This window comes from Globicephala melas, chromosome 2 (genome assembly GCF_963455315.2).
Source record: "Globicephala melas chromosome 2, mGloMel1.2, whole genome shotgun sequence".
NCBI classification, from domain to species: domain Eukaryota; kingdom Metazoa; phylum Chordata; class Mammalia; order Artiodactyla; family Delphinidae; genus Globicephala; species Globicephala melas.
Genome location: NC_083315.2, coordinates 124,514,675 through 124,537,350, shown reverse-complemented (window position 1 = coordinate 124,537,350; position 22,676 = coordinate 124,514,675). Strand labels below are relative to the sequence as shown.

The 22,676-nt window shown below is 35.7% G+C and overlaps 1 protein-coding gene across 2 annotated transcripts in view; it reads left to right on the top strand.

The window, feature by feature from the left end:
* The window catches only part of MDGA2 (MAM domain containing glycosylphosphatidylinositol anchor 2), an 826,249-nt gene that overhangs the window by 798,982 nt on the left and 4,591 nt on the right, over nucleotides 1–22,676 (top strand). For both annotated transcript variants that reach the window (XM_030854879.2, XM_060294784.1), the window contains one exon: nucleotides 12,913–13,043. In XM_030854879.2, the coding sequence (XP_030710739.1) occupies nucleotides 12,913–13,043 (131 nt within the window). The remainder of the gene's footprint in view (nucleotides 1–12,912; nucleotides 13,044–22,676) is intronic.

Here is a 22,676-nt window from a genome sequence, read left to right as displayed (position 1 = left end):
ATTCAAGCAGAAAATAATGATTTTATAATTTCCCATTTTGTCTGTGTGTATAATACAAATGATGTTACCAATTACCTATCAATAGATAGCTCTTCCCTGGAGCTAGGTGATTTTGGCACATCTTGAAACTCAAATTAATAAGCCTGTATTAATGATTAGAATAAAAATGTGATTTATATTCAAGTGATTCCCCAGGCTTTGGAGTAAAGCAAATTACAGATTAATTTATATGAACTTGGTAATTTCAAGTATCTATTAAAAAAAGAAGTATACACATTTTAGGACATATATTTAAATTATTTATCTAAAACATATAAAACACATATTTATAGTAAAATAATTAAAAGTAAGTTTATGCTAAGGACTTAAAGAAAGAAGAGAACTTGGTAACAGTAATTATAAATAATATTTAAGCAACTTATATTTTATACTGCAATTTATATGAAATAATATTAAAATAAGAAGTGTGTTATTGAATAACACCATGAATAACCCCAAACCTTAGGTCACTGCTCATGAGATAATACGGCATTTAGTTCATTTAGCCTTTCTGACTGTAATCCCTAAGCATGAGATGAACAAAGTTATCTCTAACTCTGGCACCTAACTCTTAAAGACTGGTGACCAAAAGATAAGAATTAGGAAACCCAGAAGAAAAAGATAGTTAAGTTTTGCTTACCAACTTCAAACTTGTGTCATGGCACTACATAACATTTGAAAATCCTTGGGGATGATTAAATTCATACCTATTGATATCTGGTGCCTACCAAAGCATAAATACACTGCCTCTGAGGATTTAAAGTTACTTTTAAAGGGTATTAACACAATCCATCATATTCACTTTGGAATTTTCTTACTGTAATACTATATATAATAATGCGCTGAATCAGCTTTGCTGAATCTAACTTCTCTTGAATAGCTTTATTCTGTTTTGCAAGTTCTAATTTTGTTGACCAAGACGACCTGGACATAAGTTTAAGTAAATTTTGGTACTGAATTCTCTTTTATACCTTAAAAGCTGTAAACATGCTTTAAAAAATGTTCCAAAATCAGTTGTCTATTAATAGCATTTTTGTCATCAGCTCTAAAATAGACCAGTGAATCAATAATTTGTATTCATTGATTTGGAAAATGGAATATAATTAATATTATGTACATAAGAATAAGACACTTAAATTATAATATATTTGAAAGATCTTATTTCAGTTATATTTCTAGTGTCTTTTTGTTATAAAAAAAGTAATACTTGCCTTTTTAAGTAAAATCTAGCTATATAATCTATTCAAAAACCAATTCAAAATCTGGGATAATTTAGACCTGGCCTCTTTAGACCTAAGAAAAATATTTTTCACAGAGTACACATTCAATAAATATAAATAGTAATAATTCAACTTTGAAATTATATATGTAAAAAGAAAATGTTATTTAAGAAAAAGTAAACATGATCACAGCAAAGCATATTCTCTGAGATAAAATACATTCAATATAGATACAGTAATCTATCATTATTGATATAGTAATGGTAAGTCATATATATTAATATGTGTTTTATTTCAAAAGTATGCATTTATTACTTTAAGTAAATTCTGAAAGACATATAGTAAACACTGCTTTGTTAGCCTAATTAAAATGAATAAGTCTAAAAAGTGTATAATCATTTTATTAACATTTAAAAGAAATTTCCATGTACTGATTTGATGACAGGATTGATTCCTGTCACTTTAATCAAAATAACAGGCCATGCTACCCAAGAGAAATAAGACTTCCATATAAAATGGTAATTCATTCACTGCCATCTGTTTACATTAGCACCTCACATTTACTTAAGTATCCATTGATAATTTTTTAATGTATGGAACAACTTGAACTGCATTGGTAGCTTAGAGGGAGCAGGCTTCATTTTTTTACATGCAAGCTATTGAAGGACTTCTACTAGGTTAAGAAGTTAAGGGGATATATTTAAGAAATACAAAAAATAAAGTAAAATAAAAATTAAAAGATAACTGTTACTTTCCTTTCTGAAAAAGCAATACAGTTTAAATAGAAATCAGTAGAAATTATTACAGCTCAATTCAATCAGTTACCATTGATACAGCTAGAAGCTATAGTAGAGGTAGGCCATGGAATAGGCAAGCAGTCCTTTCCTAATTAATTCGCACACAGGCTATTTCTTCAAATAATTTCTGAAAGGTATATGCTACATAATGCTTTGTTCATCCAATGACAACAGGTTCAAAAAAGTACTATCACTTTATTTAATGTTTAATGCAATTTAATTATTTATTTATATTTTTTACATCTTTATTGGAGTATAATTGCTTTACAATGCTGTGTTAGTTTCTGCTTTATAACAAAGTGAATCAGTTATACATATACATATGTTCCCATATCTCTTCCCTCTTGCGTCTCCCTCCCTCCGACCCTCCCTGTCCCACCCCTCTAGGTGGTCACAAAGCACCGAGCTGATCTCCCTGTACTATGCGGCTGCTTCCCACTAGCTATCTATTTTACGTTTTGTAGTGTATATATGTCCATGCCACTCTCTCACTTTAGCACTTACCCTTCCCCCTCCCCATATCCTCAAGTCCATTTTCTAGTAGATCTCTGTCTTTATTCCCGTCTTACCCCTAGGTTCATGACTTTTTTTTTTTCTTAGATTCCATATATATGGGTTAGCATATGGTATTTGTCTTTCTCTTTCTGACTTACTTCACTCTGTATGAGACTCTAGGTCCATCCACCTCGCTACAAATAACTCAATTTCATTTCTTTTTATGGCTGAGTAATACTCCATTGTATATATGTGCCACATCTTCTTTATCCATTCAGCCGATGATGGACACTTAGGTTGCTTCCATCTCCTGGCTATTGTAAATAGAGCTCCAATGAATATTTTGGTACATCACTCTTTGTGAATTATGGTTTGCTCAGGGTATATGCCCAGTAGTGGGATTGCTGAGTCATATGGTAGTTCTATTTTTAGTTTCTTAAGGAACCTCCATACTGTTCTCCATAATGGCTGTACCAATTCACATTCCCACCAGCAGTGCAAAAGTGTTCCCTTTTCTCCACACCCTCTCCAGCATTTATTGTTTCTAGATTTTCTGATGATGGCCATTCTGACTGGTGTGAGGTGATATCTCATTGTAGTTTTGATTTGCATTTCTCTAATGATTAATGATGTTGAGCATTCTTTCATGTGTTTGTTGGCAGTCTGTATATCTTATTTGGAAAAATGTCTATTTAGGTCTTCTTCCCATTTTTGGATTGGGTTGTTTGGTTTTTTGTTATTGAGCTGCATGAGCTGCTTATAAATTTTGGAGATTAATCCTTTGTCAGTTGCTTCTTTAGAAAATATTTTCTCCCATTCAGAGGGTTGTCTTTTAGTCTTGTTTATGGTTTCCTTTGCTGTGCAAGAGCTTTGAAGTTTCATTAGGTCCCATTTGTTTATTTTTGTTTTTATTTCCATTTCTCTAGGAGGTGGGTCAAAAAGGATCTTGCTGTGATTTATGTCATAGAGTGCTCTGCCTATGTTTTCCTCTAAGAGTTTGATACTTTCTGGCCTTACATTTAGGTCTTTAATCCATTTTGAGCTTTTTTTTGTGTATGATGTTAGGGAGTGATCTAATCTCATACTTTTACATGTACCTGTCCAGTTTTCCCAGCACCACTTATTGAAGAGGCTGTCCTTTCTCTACTGTACATTCCTGCCTCCTTTATCAAAGATAAGGTGACCATATGTGCATGGGTTTACCTCTGGGCTTTCTATCCTGTTCTATTGATCTGTCTTTCTGTTTTTGTGCCAGTACCATACTATCTTGATTATTATAGCTTTATAGTATAGTCTGAAGTCAGGGAGCCTGATCCTACAGCTCCGTTTTTTGTTCTCAAGATTTCATTGGCTATTTGGGGTCTTTTGTGTTTCCATACAAATTGTGAAATATTTTGTTCTAGTTCTGTGAAAAATGCCGGTGGTAGTTTGATAGGGATTGCATTGAATCTGTAGATTGCTTTGGGTAGTAGAGTCATTTTCACAATGTTGATTCTTCCAATCCAAGAACATGGTATATCTCTCCATCTATTTGTATCATCTTTAATTTCTTTCATCAGTGTCTTATAATTTTCTGCATACAGGTCTTTTGTCTCCTTAGGTAGGTTTATGCCTAGATATTTTATTCTTTTTGTTGCAGTGGTAAATGGGAGTGTTTTCTTGATTTCACTTTCAGATTTTTCATCATTAGTATATAGGAATGCCAGAGATTTCTGTGCATTAATTTTGTATCCTGCAACTTTACCAAATTCATTGATTAGCTCTAGTAGTTTTCTGGTAGCATCTTTAGGATTCTCTATGTATAGTATCATGTCATCTGCAAACAGTGACAGCTTTACTTCTTCTTTTCCAATTTCGATTCCTTTTATTTCCTTTTCTTCTCTGATTGCTGTGCCTAAAACTTCCAAAACTATGTTGAATAACAGTGAGGATAGTGGGCAACCTTATCTTGTTCCTGATCTTAGTGGAAATGCTTTCAGTTTTTCACCATTGAGGATGATGTTGCTGTGTGTTTGTCATATATGGCCTTTATTACATTGAGGAAAGTTCCCTCTATGCCTACTTTTTGCAGGGTTTTTATCATAAATGGGTGGTGAATTTTGTTGTAAGCTTTCTCTGCATCTATTGAGATGATCATATGGTTTTTCTCCTTCAATTTGTTAATATGGTGTATCACGTTGATTGATTTGCGTATATTGAAGAATCCTTGCATTCCTGGAATAAACCCCATTTGATCATGGTGTATGGCGCTTTTAATGTGCTGTTGGATTTTGTTTGCTAGTATTTTGTTGAGGATTTTTGCATCTATGTTCATCAGTGATATTGGCCTGTAATTTTCTTTTTTTGTAGTATCTTTGTCTGGTTTTGGTATCAGGGTGTTGGTGGCCTCATAGAATGAGTTTGGGAGTGTTCCTCCCTCTGCTATATTTTGGAAGAGTTTTAGAGGTATTGGTGTTAACTCTTCTCTAAATGTTTGATAGTATTTGCCTGTGAAGCCATCTGGTCCTGGGCTTTTGTTTGTTGGAAGATTTTTAATCACAGTTTCAATTTCAGTGCTTGTGATTCGTCTGTTCATATTTTCTATTTCTTCCTGACTCAGTCTTGGCAGGTTGTGCATTTCTAAGGATTTGTCCATTTCTTCCAGGTTGTCTATTTTATTGGCATAGAGTTGCTTGTAGTAATATCTCATGATCTTTTGTATTTCTGCAGTGTCAGTTGTTACTTCTCCTTTTTCATTTCTCATTCTATTGATTTGAGTCTTCTCCCTTTTTTTCTTGATGAGTCTGGCTAATAGTTTATCAATTTTGTTTATCTTCTCAAAGAACCAGCTTTTAGTTTTATTGATCTTTGCTATCGTTTCCTTCATTTCTTTTTCGTTTATTTCTGATCTGATCTTTATGATTTCTTTCCTTCTGCTAACTTTGGGGGGGTTTTATTCTTCTTTCTCTAATTGCTTTAGGTGCATGATTAGGTTGTTTATTCGAGATGTTTCCTGTTTCTTAAGGTAGGATTGTATTGCTATAAACTTCCCTCTTAGGAATGCTTTTGCTGTATCCCATAGGTTTTGGGTTGTCGTTTTTTCATTGTCATTTGTTTCTAGGTATTTTTTGATTTCCTCTTTGATTTCTTCAGTGATCACTTCGTTATTAAGTAGTGTATTGTTTAGCCTCCATGTGTTTGTATTTTTACAGCTCTTTTCCTGTAATTGATATCTAGTCTCATAGCGTTGTTGTCGGAAATGATACTTGATACAATTTCAATTTTCTTAAATTTACCAAGGCTTGATTTGTGACCCAAGATATGATCTACCCTGGAGAATGTTCCATGAGCACTTGAGAAATATGTGTATTCTGTTGTTTTTGGATGGAATGTCCTATAAATATCAATTAAATCCATCTTGTTTAATGTGTCATTTAAAACTTGTGTTTCCTTATATACTTTCATTTTGGATGATCTGTCCATTGGTGAAAGTGGGGTGTTAAAGTCCCCTACTATGAATGTGTTACTGTTGATTTCCCCTTTTATGGCTGTTAGTATTTGCCTTATGTATTGAGGTGCTCCTATGTTGGGTGCATAAATATTTACAATTGTTATATCTTCTTCTTGGATCTATCCCTTGATCATTATGTAGTGTCCTTCTTTGTCTCTTCTAACAGTGTTTATTTTAAAGTCTATTTTATCTGATATGAGAATTGCTATGCCAGCTTTCTTTTGATTTCCATTTGCATGGAATATCTTTTTCCATCCCCTCACTTTCAGTTTGTATGTGTCCCTAGGTCTGAAGTGGGTCTCTTGTAAACAGCATATATATGGGTCTTGTTTTTGTATACATTCAGCCAATCTGTGTCTTTTGGTGGGAGCATTTAGTCCATTTACATTTAAGGTAATTATCGATATGTATGTTCCTATTCCCATTTTCTTAATTGTTTTGGGTTTGTTATTGTAGGTCTTTTCCTTCTCTTGTGTTTCTTGCCTAGAGAAGTTCCTTTAGCATTTGTTGTAAAGCTTATTTGGTGGTGCTGAACTCCCTCAGCTTTTGCATGTCTGTAAAGGTTTTAATTTCTTCATCAAATCTTAATGAGATCCTCGCTGGGTAGACTAATCTTGGTTGTAGGTTTTTCTCCTTCATCACTTTAAATATGTGCTGCCACTCCCTTCTGGCTTGCAGAGTTTCTGCTGAAAGATCAGCTGTTAACCTTATGGGGATTCCCTTGTGTGTTATTTGTTGTTTTCCCCTTGCTGCTTTTAATATGTTTTCTTTGTATTTAATTTTTGATAGTTTGATTAATATGTGTCTTGGCATATTTCTCCTTGGATTTATCCTGTATGGGACTCTCTGTGCTTCCTGGACTAGCTTAAGTGTTTCCTTTCCCATATTAGGGAAATTTTCAACTATAATCTCTTCAAGTATTTTCTCAGTGCCTTTCTGTTTCTCTTCTTCTTCTGGGACCCCTATAATTCGAATGTTGGTATGTTTAATGTTGTCCCAGAGGTCTCTGAGACTGTCCTCAGTTCTTTTCATTCTTTTTTCTTTATTCTGCTCTGCAGTAGTTATTTCCACTATTTTATCTTCCAGGTCACTTATCTGTTCTTCTGCCTCAGTTATTCTGCTATTGATCCCTTCTAGAATATTTTTAAGTTCATTTATTGTGTTGTTCATCATTGCTTGTTTCCTCTTTAGTTCTTCTAGGTCCTTGTTAAATGTTTCTTGCATTTTCTCTATTCTATTTCCACGATTTTGGATCATCTTTACTATCATTTTCTGAATTCTTTTTCAGGTAGACTGCCTATTTCCTCTTCATTTGTTAGGTCTGGTGGGTTTTTATTCTGCTCCTTCATCTGCTGTGTGTTTTTCTGTCTTCTCATTTTGCTTATCTTACTGTGTTTGGGGTCTCCTTTTTGCAGGCTGCAGGTTCATAGTTCCCGTTGTTTTGGGTGTCTGTTCCCAGTGGCTAAAGTTGGTTCAGCGGCTTGTGTAGGCTTCCTGGTGGAGGGGACTAGTGCCTGTGTTCTGGTGGATGAGGTTGGATCTTGTCTTTCTGGTGGGCAGGTCAACGTCTGGTGGTGTGTTTTGGGGTGTCTGTGGCCTTATAATGATTTTAGGCAGCCTCTCTGCTAATGGGTGTGGTTTTGTTCCTGTCTTGCTAGTTGTTTGCCATAGGGTGTCCAGCACTGTAGCTTGCAGGTCGTTGAGTGAAGCTGGGTGTTGGTGTTCAGATGGAGATCTCTAGGAGATTTTCGCCATTTGTTATTATGTGGAGCTGGGAGGTCTCTTGTTGACCAGTGTCCTGAAGTTGGCTCTCCCACGTCAGAGGCACAGCACTGACTCCTGGCTGTAGCACCAAGAGCCTTTCATACACAGGGCTCAGAATAAAAGGGAAAAAAAAGAGGAAGGAAGGAAGGAAGGAAGGAAGGAAGGGAGGAAGGAAGGAAGAAGATAAAATAAAGTAAGATAAAATAAAATAAAGTTATTAAAATAAAAAGTAATTATTAAGAAAAAAAAATGGACAGACGGAACCTGAGGACAAATGGTGAAAGCAAAGCTATACAGAGAAATTCTCACACAGAAGCATACACATACACACTTACAAAAAGAGGAAAAGGGGAAAAAATAATAAATCTTGCTCTCAAAGTCCACCTCCTCAATTTGGGATGATTCGTTGTCTATTCAGGTATTCCACCTATGAAGGGTACATCAAGTTGATTGTGGAGATTTAATCCGCTGCTCCTGAGGGTGCTGGGAGAGATTTCCCTTTCTCTTCTTTGTTCGCACAGCTCCTGGGGTTCAGCTTTGGATTTGGCCCCGCCTCTGCGTGTAGGTGGCCGGAGGGCATCTGTTCTTCGCTCAGACAGGACGGGGTTAAAGGAGCAGCTGCTTCAGGGACTCTGGCTCACTCAGGCTGGGGGGAGGGAGGGGCATGGAGTGCGGGGCGAGCCTGCGGCGGCAGAAGCCAGCAGGGCGTTGCACCAACCTGAAGCGCGCCTTGCGTTCTCCCTGGGAAGTTGTCCCTGTATCCCGGGACCCTGGCAGTGGCGGGCTGCACGGGCTCCCGGGAGGGGCGATGTGGATAGTGACCTGTGCTCGCACACAGGATTCTTGGTGGCGGCAGCAGCAGCCTTAGCGTCTCATGCCCTGCTCTGGGGTCTGCGCTTTTAGCAGCACCTCGCGCCCGTCTCTGGAGCTCCTTTAAGCAGCGCTCTTAATCCCCTCTCCTCGCACACCAGGAAACAAAGAGGGAAGAAAAAGTCTCTTGCCTCTTCGGCAGGTCCAGACCTTTTCCTGGACTCCCTCCCGGCTAGCCGTGGTGTACTAACCCCCTGCAGGCTGTGTTCACGCTGCCAGTCCTCTCCCTGCGATCCAACAGAAGCCTGAGCCTCAGCTCCCAGCACCCCCTTACCCCAGCGGGTGAGCAGACAAGCCTCTCGGGCTGGTGAGTGCTGGTCGGCACCGATCCTCTGTGCAGGAATCTCTCCGCTTTGCCCTCTGCACCCCTGTTGCTGTGCTCTCCTCCGCAGCTCCGAAGCTTCCCCCTCCGCCACCCGCACTCTCTGCCCGTGAAGGGGCTTCTAGTGTGTGGAAACCTTTCCTCCTTCACAGCTCTCTCCCACTGGTGCAGGTCCCATCCCTATTCTTTTGTGTCTGTTTTTTCTTTTTTCTTTTGCCCTACCCAGGTACGTGGGGAGTTTCTTGCCTTTTGGGAGGTCTGAGGTCTTCTGCCAGCATTCAGTGGGTGTTCTATAGGAGTTGTTCCTCGTGTAGATGTATTTCTGATGTATCTGTGGGGAGGAAGGTGATCTGCGCATCTTACTCTTCCGCCATCTTCCCCCCTGCCTTCACAATTTATTTTTATTTGAGCTTGATTTCCTTGGGACCCCTCCCTACTGTGGATTAATGTTTTAAAATATAATGTAATGACATCACACAGAAATATGTGCTGTGGTGACTTTTCCTTCTGGCACAAAATTTCCTTTCTGAAGTACAAGAGACCAACACCAGCAAGCAAGAAAAACTGAGCCCCTCTGAGTGTCCAAAATAGAAAATAGAAAGATGGATTCAGAAAGCTACTCCCTGCCACAATGGCTCACTGAGCACAGAGGCAAAACCCCAGAAAGTTCAACTCTTAAAAGGCTCAAGGTACAAATACTTTTCCACTATTCTCAGATTGTTAAATCTTTATCTAGTAGTGAAACCTCACATTCACCTGGCCTCCAGATTTAGATCTTAGAGGAGGAGCTAACAAAATCCACACCCATCCTGTGAATATAACAGAAGCCCCATTAGTAGTTTTGGGGAAAATGCCACAAGATTACTAAGTACTATTTAAGATGAATAAAGAGAAAGAAAAGAAAAGAGAGAGAGAGAGAGAAAATCAGGCTCGATTAAAGATTCCACAGTATAAAAAGAGGCTAACATGCACACAGTAAAAAAGCACATATTGTTGAAGAAGAATTACTGACAGTTGAGGGGAAGGCAAATTTGTACAGTATATGCTTTAGATTTTCAATAAAATTGGAATATGAACTTTATGAGACAAAAAAAGATAAGAATGTTAAAACAGTGGACCAAGAAAAGAAGGAACTGGATAAAAGACTAAAATAAAGGGGAGCTTGATGAGATCAGAGAAGAATGTAACATCATAAACAATACAGCTGGATAAAGATGACATTAGAAACAGAACAGAATCTACACTATGGAAAATAAATCAGTACCAAGGAGGTACTGATTTTATGTCTTACACTGAAGGGGAAAGAGATAGATGATAATAGATTCTGAAGCAAAAAGTGATCTTGCAAAGTGGAAAGATAAGAAAACAAAGCTGGATAAAGTTATATATACATGCATTATTTCTAAATACAATATATATGCATTATTTCTAAATATAATACTAGCAAATTAAATCAACCATAATAAGAAAATAATAGTCCTATACCAAGTAAAATTATTCCTGTAATATAGTCGTAGTTCCACATCATGAAATGTACTAATGTAATCTATTGCACTGAGAGAGAAATAGAGAAATATTATTTGAATCTTGATAGATAATAAAATATAGTGAAGATAATGTTTGAGACATAATTTATGGTTTACATACATTAACTCATTTTAATTTTCCCCAAAAAACTTATGCTAGTTACTATTATCATCATCACTTACCTGATGAGGAAATTGAGGCAGAGAGATTAAGAGATCAAGACAAGGTCATCCAGCTAGAAAGTGACAGCTATTATGTGAAGAATGCAGATTTTTTTGTTGTTTAAAAATTGGATATTCATATTTATACATTTGTGTATAATATGAATACACGTGGTCTTATGTATAAAGAATTAGACAAAATTGCTCTAAAACTCTGAAGAATAAACTACTTTACACCATACAATATTACATATGTAGATATACATTTAAAAAAAAACTGAAGCAACATACAGCAAAATACTAAGGAGGCTACCTCTGATTGATCAATTTAATGATGATTTTGATATTGTCTTTTCTGCTTTTCAGTATTTATATGCAATATTCGCATAAACAAAAACATAAATGACAAATGCACAGCAAACATTCTCAATGGTGAAAAACAGAAAGCATTTCCTCTAAGATCAGGAAGAAGACAAGGGTGTCACCTCTCGCCACTATTATTCAGTATAGTTTTGGAAGTCTTAGGCATGGCAATTAGAGAAGAAAAAGAAATAAAAGGAATCCAAATTGGAAAAGAAGAAGTAAAACTGTCACTGTTTGCAGATGACATGATACTATACATAGAGAATCCCAAAGATGCTACCAGAAAACTACTAAAGCTAATCAGTGAACTTGGTAAGGTTGCAGGATATGAAATTAATGCACAAAAATCTCTTTCATTCCTATACTAACAATGAAAGATCAGAAGGAGAAATTAAGGAAACAGTCCCATTTACCATTGCAACAAAACGAATAAAATATCTAGGAATAAACCTACCTAGAGGAGATAAAAGACCTGTACACAGAAAACTATAAGATACTGATGAAAGAAATCAAAGACGACACAAACAAATGGAGAAATATACCATGTTCTTGGATTGGAAGAATCAATATTGTGAAAATGACTCTACTACCCAAAGCAATCTATAGATTCAATGCAATCCCTATCAAACTACCACTGGCATTTTTCACAGAACTAGAACAAAAAATTTTACAATTTGTATGGAAACACAAAAGACCCCAAATAGCCAAAGCAGTCTTGAGAAAGAAAAATAAAGCTTGAGGAATCAGGCTCCCTGACCTTATACTACACTACAAAGCTACAGTAATCAAGATAGTATGACATTGGCACAAAAACAGAAATATAAATCAATGGTACAGGATAGAAAGCCCAGAGATAAACCCACACACATATGGTCACCTTATTTTTAATAAAGGAGGCAAGAATATACAAAAAGACAGCCTCTTCGATAAGTGGTGCTGGGAAAACTGGACAGCTACATGTAAAAGAATGAAATTAGAACAGTCCCTAATACCATACACAAAAATAAACTCAAAATGGATTAAAGACCTAAATGTAAGGCCAAACACTATAAAACTCTTAGAGGAAAACATAGGCAGAATGCTCTATGACATAAATCAAAGCAAGATCCTTTTTGACTCACCTCCTAGAGAAATGGAAATAAAAACAAAAATAAACAAATGGGACCTAATGAAACTTCAAAGCTTTTGCACAGCAAAGGAAACCATAAATGAGATGAAAAGACAACCCTCAGAATGGGAGATCTTCTGCCCATTTTTGGATTGGGCTGTTTGTTTTTTTGATATTGAGCTGCATGAGCTGCTTGTAAATTTTGGAGATTAATCCTTTGTCAGTTGCTTCGTTTGCAAATACTTTCTCCCATTCTGAGGGTTGAGTACTCAGAAGACTTTTGCCTCAGTCTTCCGAGGGAACCCTCATGCACTGTTGGTGGGAATGTAACTTGATATAGCCACTATGGAAATCAGTATGGAGGTTCCTTAAGAATCTAAAAATAGAACTACCATATGACCCAGCAATCCCACTCCTTGGAATATACCAGAGATAACCATAATATTTAGCACCCACTCAGGTTATTTGGAATAATCTTCCCATCTCAAAATTCTTAATTTAATCACATCTGTTAAGTCTCTTTTGCCATATAAGATAACATTCACAAGTTCTAGGGATTAAGATGTGATCATTTCTGGAGACCTGCCACATAGGCCAAGCGTCCTAAGAACAAGGTTGGAAATGAGAGGGGAAGAGAAGAGACACTGGAGTGTTCTGTGAAATTTCATTTTTAATAATTTACAAGTGTTCAGTCAAGAAGAAACAAACATGAAGCCAAAGCAAATATACAAAATAAAATTTCATTGTTATTTTTAGGTGTTTTAAATGTTTATCTACGTTTGAAAGGGCAGACAACGATAGAGAATCCACTGTGGTCTTCAAGTGGGAATAAAGGACAACGGTGGAATGAGGCACATGTTAATATATATCCAATTACTTCATTTCAGGTAAGAAAAGAACAATCATGTCTGCGGATATATATTTGCACTTGAGCATAATGTTAAAGGCAGATCTTGAGCAAAATTAGAATGAGTATGCAAAAATTCTGACATGAGCATCACAAAAATAACATGATTAAGTTTCCCTTTAGTTCTAAAAGTTGTTTTATAAAGAGAAAATGTCCTTTTCTCTTATTAATTAACATCTATCAAGTAATATGTTTGAATAATTGTCTATCCGAATTCAAGTGATTTGCCTGGAGAAAACGTAATTTGTTTCTATAAAATCATATGTGTGTATTTTTTTCCTTGAAGACAAACAACATACATTCTTATAATAAAGGAAGCTGGATGATCAATTCTCAAATAATCTGTTTGAATTTTACTTGATGGAATTTTGTATACGTTAGCAAAATCTCTTTGAGGTAATGTCATTTTAGTAATTTATTACTTTGATTATCAAAGTTAGAGAACTTTAAACAAGTTACTCTTATTTGTTTTTATATAGAAAAGAAGACAGGCTTAGATAGGATTAAGAGAATTAGCTGCAAATATATAATAAAAATTTTAATGATTATAGCAATGGTCATCATGGCTAGAAAAAATTTTTCATAAACTATTTTAGTGGAGAAAATAATGTAGTTTTAGTGATTTTAGCAACTTTATATATGTACTTTATATACTCAGGCTGAGTATGTTTTTCTACTGGGGATTTCTTAATTGCATTTCATGGCATTTAGTAAGGGTATAGAAATTCAGAGAGCTTCAATTATGCCAATTTTCAATTGGTGGAATGCTGTCTTCTTGTAACTTAATCTATAAAATTCTAATGACTGATTTAGAAATTACACTTCTAAAACTAACCAGAATGATAAAAATGCACTCAGTTTTTCACTGTGGTAAAGAATAATGGAGTAAATCCTAGCTGATTATCTACAAACACATAAAAGCAACTCAATTCATAGATCCTAGTAATTATTTTGTTTCTATGAAGAATAAAATAGTTGAGTAAAAAATGAACAAAAATAAGTTGAATAGAGAATAAAAAAGAATAAGAAGAGAGAATAAAAAAGTTGAACGTAAAGCAACATATCATTAAACCAAATTAAACTGGGACGACAGAACTCCAAAGCATTACTGATAAAAGTAACCTTAATGTTAAAATGTACATACCTCTATAGGCATCAAAGAACCTTTCTTTCTAAAAAAATGATGTTCTTCTAGACGTTTTTGCTTCCTATGTCACTGCCTTACCAACACAAAACTATTAAATCAAATACATGTAAAGTAAGTATTTAAGGGACTAGTTATATTAATGTTTCCTTCAGGATAATCCTTTATTGCCATAGACATCAATTTAGTAAATATTTATTGAGTACCTTCAAGACAATCATTTATTGTCACAGACAACAGTACAATAAATACTTATTGAGCTACTACTGTGTGCCAGGCACATTGCTAGCCATGAAGATTTCATAGTGATTGTTTACCTCAGATTGGTGGAAATACACATCTAAACACATACATCACATACTGTAATAATTGCAGTAATAGAAATATGCACAAGTTTCTATGAGCACACCTAATCAACGAGAAGAGTATGGAGGAGAGTCAAGAGAAGCCTGTTATATGGGGTGAAACCTGAAGAGAGGGATTGCAAAGTAGAAAAAGATCTAATATTAATATTGCAGCAGAGTTCAGAGTAAACCAAGACATGGAGGTCATACATCACAGGATTTGTCAGAGAAACAGAGAGACATTTATCTGGAATTTGGTACACAAAAATAAATCAAAGACTGATGTGACATGAGGTTAAGGAACCTCAAGAGCATAGACACTGGGGAGTTATGGAAAGATTTTACTCAGGGGATGACATGGTGCATCACTTAGGTTGTTGTATGGAAGATGATTCAAGGAGATAAAATCGGGCCAGCAAACCAATTAGAACACTGTCGTAAAATCCACATAAAGGATATTGAAAGGACAAACTAGGGAAGTGGTATGAAGAAAAGAGGATGGTTTCAAGATATACTTAGGTATAAAAACTAGCAGAACATCTTTATGTTGGGAATTTGGGAAGTAGCCATGAATGACCAAGAAGCTTCTAACTGGGGTGTCTTGAGTAATGTCTGTTACTTTATCCATTACCTTAAATAACAAAACGAGGAAAAGAGACAAGCTTCAGGGATGATTATGGTTACTTCTGTTTTGGACATGTTAATATAAAATGCCTGTGGAATATCCTCTTAAAGATGTGCAGAAGGTAGGGCCTCCCTGGTGGCGCAGTGGTTGGGGGTCCGCCTGCCGGTGCAGGGGATGCGGGTTTGTGCCCCGGTCTGGGAGGATCCCGCGTGCGAGCCATGGCCGCTGGGCCTGCGCGTCCGGGGCCTGTGCTCCACAGCGGGAGAGGCCACAGTGGTGAGAGGCCCGCGAACCGCAAAAAAAAAAAAAAAAAAAAAAAGGTGTGCAGAAGGTTATTGCAGAAGGTTATTGCATATGTTTTTCTGAAGCTTTGGGGACAAACATTTTTGTAGGTCATTAGGCTGTATGTGCTGCCTAAAACTCTGGGAGTGGTTGATATTTCCAAGGGAAAGTGTACACATGTGAACAGTGATTAAAGACAGTGGAACCACACAGAACACTAACCAATCATTAACATGAACTGTGGAAGAGGAGCTTGATCCTAAGTAGTGTTTTTTAGAGTTATAAGGAAGGAGATCCAGGAAAGTTTGGTGCTCGCAGAATTTAAAGACTGTGATTCTCAAATTGGAAAGGAGGTCAAGTCCAGTAGACTGGTCATTACAGAGAGTGCCCACTCTTAAGAAATTTGCATAAGGTAGTAAGGAAATTGGGAAAACCACCATCTTATCTAAAATTATTTCACTATTCACAATTTATAGAATAACCTACTGTCTTCACATTCACTAATCATTTCCTTTGCAATGTCTAATGTGCTTTCAGTCCTACTCAGTGTATTTTTCATCTCAGCCATTATACTTTCCATCTCTGTAAGTTCAATTTGAGTCTTTTTTAAAAATACATGTCTTAAGTTAATGTTTTGAACCTATTAAATCCAATTATAATAACTGTCTAATGTCATTGTCTGCTAACAATATCATCTGTGCCAGTTCTTGGTTGGTTTTGATTAACTGATGTTTTCTCATCTTTACAAGTCATTATTTTCCTGCTCCTTTACATGTCTGGTAGTCTGACTGGGTGTCAGACATTGTAAATTTTACCTTCATAGTTGCTGGATATTTTTGTGATTCTTTATTCTTGAGCTTATTTGTGATGTAGTTTAGTTACTTGGGAACAGCTTGATAATTTTTGTTCCTGCTTTTAAGATTTGTTACATGAGACTAGAACAGTGTTTGATATCAGGCTGATTATTTCTCAATACTGAGGCAAAAGTCTTCTGAGTACTCTACCCAATGCCTCATGAATTACGAGGTTTCCCAAGTTCTGTGTTAGCTGGGTACTGTTACATTAAATGCATCCCCCTGGGTCTTTCCCGGGTCTTAGGCAGTTTCCTCACATTCAAGGCCTGATCAGGACTTTGCTGAATACTTGAGGGGTACCCTCTGCAGATGTCTCTTTCTCTGCAATTCTTTCTTGGCCTGTATTCTACCCTGCATACTCTAGCTGCCTTGGATTCCTTGGACTCTCAGCTCTATCTCCTCAACCCAGATTTTCTACCAGGCTCTACCTTTGTTCTGCTTTCACCATAGTCTATAAATTCTGTATAGGGCAGTCATAAGATAAACCTTGTTTGATTTCTATCACTCAGGGGTTCACTGTTCTTCATTACCTGATGGCTAGTGTCCTGAATACCATTCTTTCATATACTTTGTCCGGTTATTTGGTTGTTTCAGTTGGGAAGATAAATCTGGTTTCTGTTACTCTATCCTGGCTGGAAGCCAATCCAAAAATGAAGATTTTGAATCAATGAATTTCTAAACTATTTAAATTACCAATGGGAAATGAAGATAAATAAAACCATATTTTTATATTGGATCTCTAGGTCCTTATTTCTCTGAGATAGTTCTAGGTCCATTGGCTAAGGACTTTCATTTCATAAATCTTGATTGTTCAAGGAAATGCAACTGCACCATCCTACCCCATTTTTTAAATTTAATTTTGTTTTCAAGTTTCTTATTGTTTTCAACTTTTTTCAGACAAAGTATATTTTTCTTCAAAAGTCATTTATAGGGCTTCCCTGGTGGCGCAGTGGTTGAGAGTCCGCCTGCCGATGCAGGGGACACGGGTTCGTGCCCCGGTCCGGGAGGATCCCACATGCCGTGGAGCGGGTGGGCCCGTGAGCCATGGCCGCTGAGCCTGCGCGTCCGGAGCCTGTGCTCCGCAACGGGAGAGGCCACAACAGTGAGAGGCCCGCGTACCGCAAAAAAAAAAAAAACAACAAACAAACAAAAAAGTCATTTATAAACTATCAAGCTTTTCAAAAATCTTGCTTTGGTATATGATGCCTACCAGAAAAGCATGGCAAAGAAAAGTATGGAATATATTACTGTACAGATTAAGTTGTGAGAAGTTTTAAGGTTATTCAAATGTAGATTTGTGGCATTCTAGGATGTCTTTAATTCAAGTGGAAAGGTTATCTCTTACCTCTCAGAATTTTAAATGAAATATAAGTGATTTTGAGACTCTGTTACATTGACACATTTTATGTTTTGTTTGGAGTTGTATGCCTTCAAATTAGTTTGATCCATAAACACTTTAAAAAAACAACCACTTGCAAAGTTCTTTGTCTCAGTGCGTCCAATTAGTTTGCTTAGCTGAAAATCAAATTATTGTGTAGTATTTTTCAGGCAAATAGAAGTTTTCTCCTACTGAAATTTCTTTTGGGGCTCTTTTTCTAGAATTAATTTAGCATGATTGGTACTTGTGAGGAAAATATATTTAGCTGGATTCAGAAGGATTAGGGAAAAAATTTCCAAAAAAGTAAAATTAATATGGTGTTAGTCTTAGAATGTCACTTTTATTTTATATCCTACACCAAGGAAAATATTTAACTATCCTTTTAAATGCTTTACTTCTTTCACAGTACATTCCAAATGTTTTGTGAGGGAAAAGTACAGAGACATTATAATACTGTCTTTACATTTTCTTAGGTATAGGCGAAAAGAATTCTGGAGATCTTCTTATATCCTCATTTAAAGATTTGAAAGTATGTTTTGAGACAAATTATCTTAAATCACACAGATCCTTAACATTAAATATGGATTGGAAAAGAGATTATAATGCTCTCATTACATCATGCTGCCTTTATATATTTCTATGAATAATAATAATCCAGAAAATATCATCCTCCTTAGTAGCCATTACATGCTCACATAGATACATATCTGACATTCTAAGCCAAATTCCGGAGCAATTATAGACATGATGATGGCTCCTGAAGTAACTATTGAAAACATTTTCTAATTGCAATTCACAATGAGATCTAGTTCTTTTTGTTTTTGCCAACAGTCAAAATCTCATGTTATTATTTCAGATGAGAAGCTTTAACAACCAACTGACATTTATCCAGCAAGTTGGACTGGCAGAGTCTTGTGAAGTTAAACTCAGTGTTAATATTTATATAGTTTCTCCAGAGAAAAAGCTTAGGCTACTCACCTGGTTTATTATGTTACCTCTCTTCAAATCTCTTCTGTACTGGTTAAGGATAGTTCTGCTCTTTGCAGGTAAGAGGGAAAAAATAAAAATAAAGGATAGTTTAATTATTTGCTGAACCAGTAATAAAATAAAGGTAAAATTATTAATGTTAATAGCTATTTTCAAATTTATTCACATCCTAAAGTTTTTCCAAGTGATGTACACTGTCAGTTTTCAAACTGCATTCCAAGACTTTGGCTTTGCCTTAGCAGTAATGATCAGAAGCGATGTCTCTTGTCAGAAAGAAAACATTTGCAGAGGCACTATTAATGTTGAGTCATCATCAGAAGTGCATTGTAGTCTTTGACTCCCCATTTACTTTTACTCATTAGTGCTACATGTAGCTCTTCCTCCCTTTATGAGAAATTATATTTGAACATAAACTTTTCCAGCATCATCTGTATCTCCCTATATATTGACGTCTATATCTACATGCTTTAAAGCATTATAAATAAATGTAAGAAACTGTCAATTGATGAAATGAAATAATTTTGTGTAGTGTAATTCTAATACAGAAATTCACATACATTTTTTAAACTCCCACTTGCCTTTACTCACCAGGAATTACTTTTCTGATCATGCAGTATTTCTTGCATATTAAATTTGCTGAATTGCAGGCACACACTGTGAAAACGTTACAATTTTAAACTTGTTTTAGTTAAGGGAAACCATTTTAAATAAGATCAGTGTGATTATGTGTGAAGAACAGGTTTTGCACAATTTGAACACTCTTTAGGATACCTAAACGTCAACATTTTCTCCCTGAGAATCTAGATGACATTAATTCGGTCTTCAAGGCAATTAAGCCAAATGCATTTCAGAAGTATTGAAGAGGAAAAGAACATAGTCTTATCCTTGTAATGTAATAGTAGTCAGAATCATGATGGTACTTCATTAAAATATGACATATTTAATCTATTAAACTAGAGAGCATTTCTTCTCTGAGTGAATGTAATTCAGACTTTTTTCATTGCATACAGATCACATCTTCCAAGTTGAGATACATCATATTATAATGGACTGTTATAGTTTCTCATCTTTGTATTTGAGAAAAAAGATGTTTGTCACCAAGGATTTATTTTTAAAAGCACTTGAAAGTTTGGCCAAGGTACATTATTTAAATTTAATACCTATGCATTTTATTTCTGTTATCTATCTCATAGTCAAAAACAATATAAGGAGAAAATATCCCTCTAGGTTTTCATCTCAAAGCCATTTATAAGTCTATTAGAATCTATAAAATCGTGTTATAATAATTCTAGTTGGAGTTCAGAGCATAAACAGAATAATGCAATAAATATTTCTTTGTAAGAGTCAAATGAGTTAAAAAACAATCTATATCTTCCCAATAACAAAGCTTCTGTGGAAATTAAAAGGAAACAAGCCAACAACTACGCAGTACCTTTTTCTTTCTTCATGTTCAAATAGGACCCTGAGGAAGACTACGGTATTTCTCTAGCCTATTGGATTGGATTCCCTATCATCACAAGATTTCAAATATATATTAAAAGTACCAATTATATAACTGTGCCAAGAATTTGATTGTCAAAAGTTATTTTTGTCATCCCAGTAATAACTACTACTAATTCTCTGATTTATTTCCACACAATAACTAAAACACTGCTATGCTTGGAAAGTAATCAAATTGCTTTATTCAGAGACAAACTGTATTATCTATAGTTGTGCAGATAAGTGTAAATAATAAATTTACAAATCAGTCAGCTTTTATTACTGTAACACTTCATCAGGATCACCGAGGGATGAAGTATTCATATAAAAGAATGTTCTAGATAGAGGCAGCCCTCTGTACATAAGACAATTCAACTTTTGTTGATTTGTATTTCTGCTGTTCAGCCAACTACACATTTGTGGTCAACATATTGCCAGTAGGCAGGCAGCACACATATTAAATTCCATCAGTCAATCTACTCTCTGATGTTTACCACCAAAGTCTCCCCAACACTCCCTCTCAATCTGACCACAAAAGAAGGGTGGCAGCATCCTTCACAACCTCGCTGCTTCAAGACTTTTGTTTTTAGCACAAGCCTAGGTTCAACCTTGGGTTTTTGATCAAGCTGCACAGCGAGGCAGAAGGAAGGAAAGAAAAAGAAAATTAATAGGAAAAGTAGGAATGTTTAATACTTTAAAGTCAGTAACAGAAGTTTTGAAATGCTTTGAGCAATAGCAAGATCATTCCAGGGAAAGAAGCTTTGAAAAGTTCAGGAATGATTTTGATGATTTAGACATTTTAATTTTGATTTTTAAAATAATGCCCTTATTTTATATTGACACTTATCTCCAGGTAACAGCAGCTTATTAAGTGAAAATAATTGTGTACCTTAAATAAGAAAAACTGTGGATAATTTTATTGTCTACTCACCTCTACATACCTAAGATGGAAAAATCCATGTCTCTCAGGCATGTTCCTCCAGCATCCTTCCCAATGCAAGGACTATGACTTCAGCTTCATCTCTTTAGATTTCAAGTGGGAGCAGGTGCAGAACATTCTAACCTACCCGTATTAGCCTTTTCACCAACATCTCACTTCGCACACAAATCATACTGGAATGCAATCCTCTATCTTTGCCATGGCCACATTACAAACCCTGTATTCTGTTCTACAAGCAGTGTTTACTCCCTTTCTCTTTCTACTCCACCTCTTAAAATTAAAACTCTTGGTGCTTGAAGAGGTTTCCTCTTCACCATACCAAATGTTTCTGACTAATACATTCTTATTCCTGCTTCCCTCCAGAATTAAACTTGACTGGGAGGGAGAAATCTACATTTTCTTCCATTCAGTCCTTTAAAAGAACTGCGTAAAAGAAAAATTTGTGATGACAGCCCTCCACTTTCATTAAGTAAAGTATTAGTCTTGGGGGCATGGTGGAAAATATTTGCTTTTGTGGAATCAGACTCTTATAGCATGAATCTTTGAGTTCTGACTTTCTCCAAGATAACATTCCGTTCATGTTGTTATCTTCAGGGGAGAAGACTCAGCATCACATGACTGAAACTAAGAAGGGGGTGGGAATACTATTGATTTACTCTTAACATTGATTCTCTACCAGGTAAGCAGCACATGTCAAAAAAAGGAAAATAATACCCAAATACTTAAAAACCCATGGTTAGGAAAAAGGCGATGCCTTCTCACAGATAGACTGCTGATAGAGGCAATTTATAATGACCCTAAAGAACCATATAATAATTGTGTGTAATAATCATATGAAATTCAGCCTTGTTCATCTCAGCCTTGTTCAGAATAACTGAAAATAATTTTAATGTCTAACAATAACAATACATGCTGGTTAAATAAATTTTGTTGCATCCATGACATGGACTATTCTGCAGCCATTAAAATGACTTCTTTTCCAAATTCAGTGCTCTTGAATTTTTATATCATTCATTTTTTTTTTTAATCTTCTCTCTTGCAATTTAAATAGTCCTCTGAGGGCTGTGTAGCCACTACCCAGATACCTTCCAAAACACCACCCTAAGTCAAATGCAAGTTATCATTTCCAGGCAGCCAAATTAATGCTTCATTCCTGATTCCATCTGAGGATGGAGAATTCATATACTGCCAATTTAGTTCTAAATATTTTAACTCTGGTTTGCCATTTTATTTTGGCTTCAGTGACAAGACAAATTGGATGCCTTTCAAAGAAATGTTTTTGGACACTCTTTATAACATACTTATCTCAACATAGGTAAGCAGGAAACCCTCTCTACACAAATTAAATATAATAATAATATAATAATAAAAACTTCCCAAATCTTTTTCTCTTATCAAATTTTTTCCTATCATGAAAATTATTCTTATAGACCATATTTAAGTGGAGGAAAGGACTCAATACAAAAGGTGGTAACTAATGCCTCTACTCTCCTACTTAGAGATTTCTATTGATAAAATTATGACAGCATATCAGAGAACAATGGTAGCCTTCACAAAAGTAGTGTAAGTTCTCTTAAATT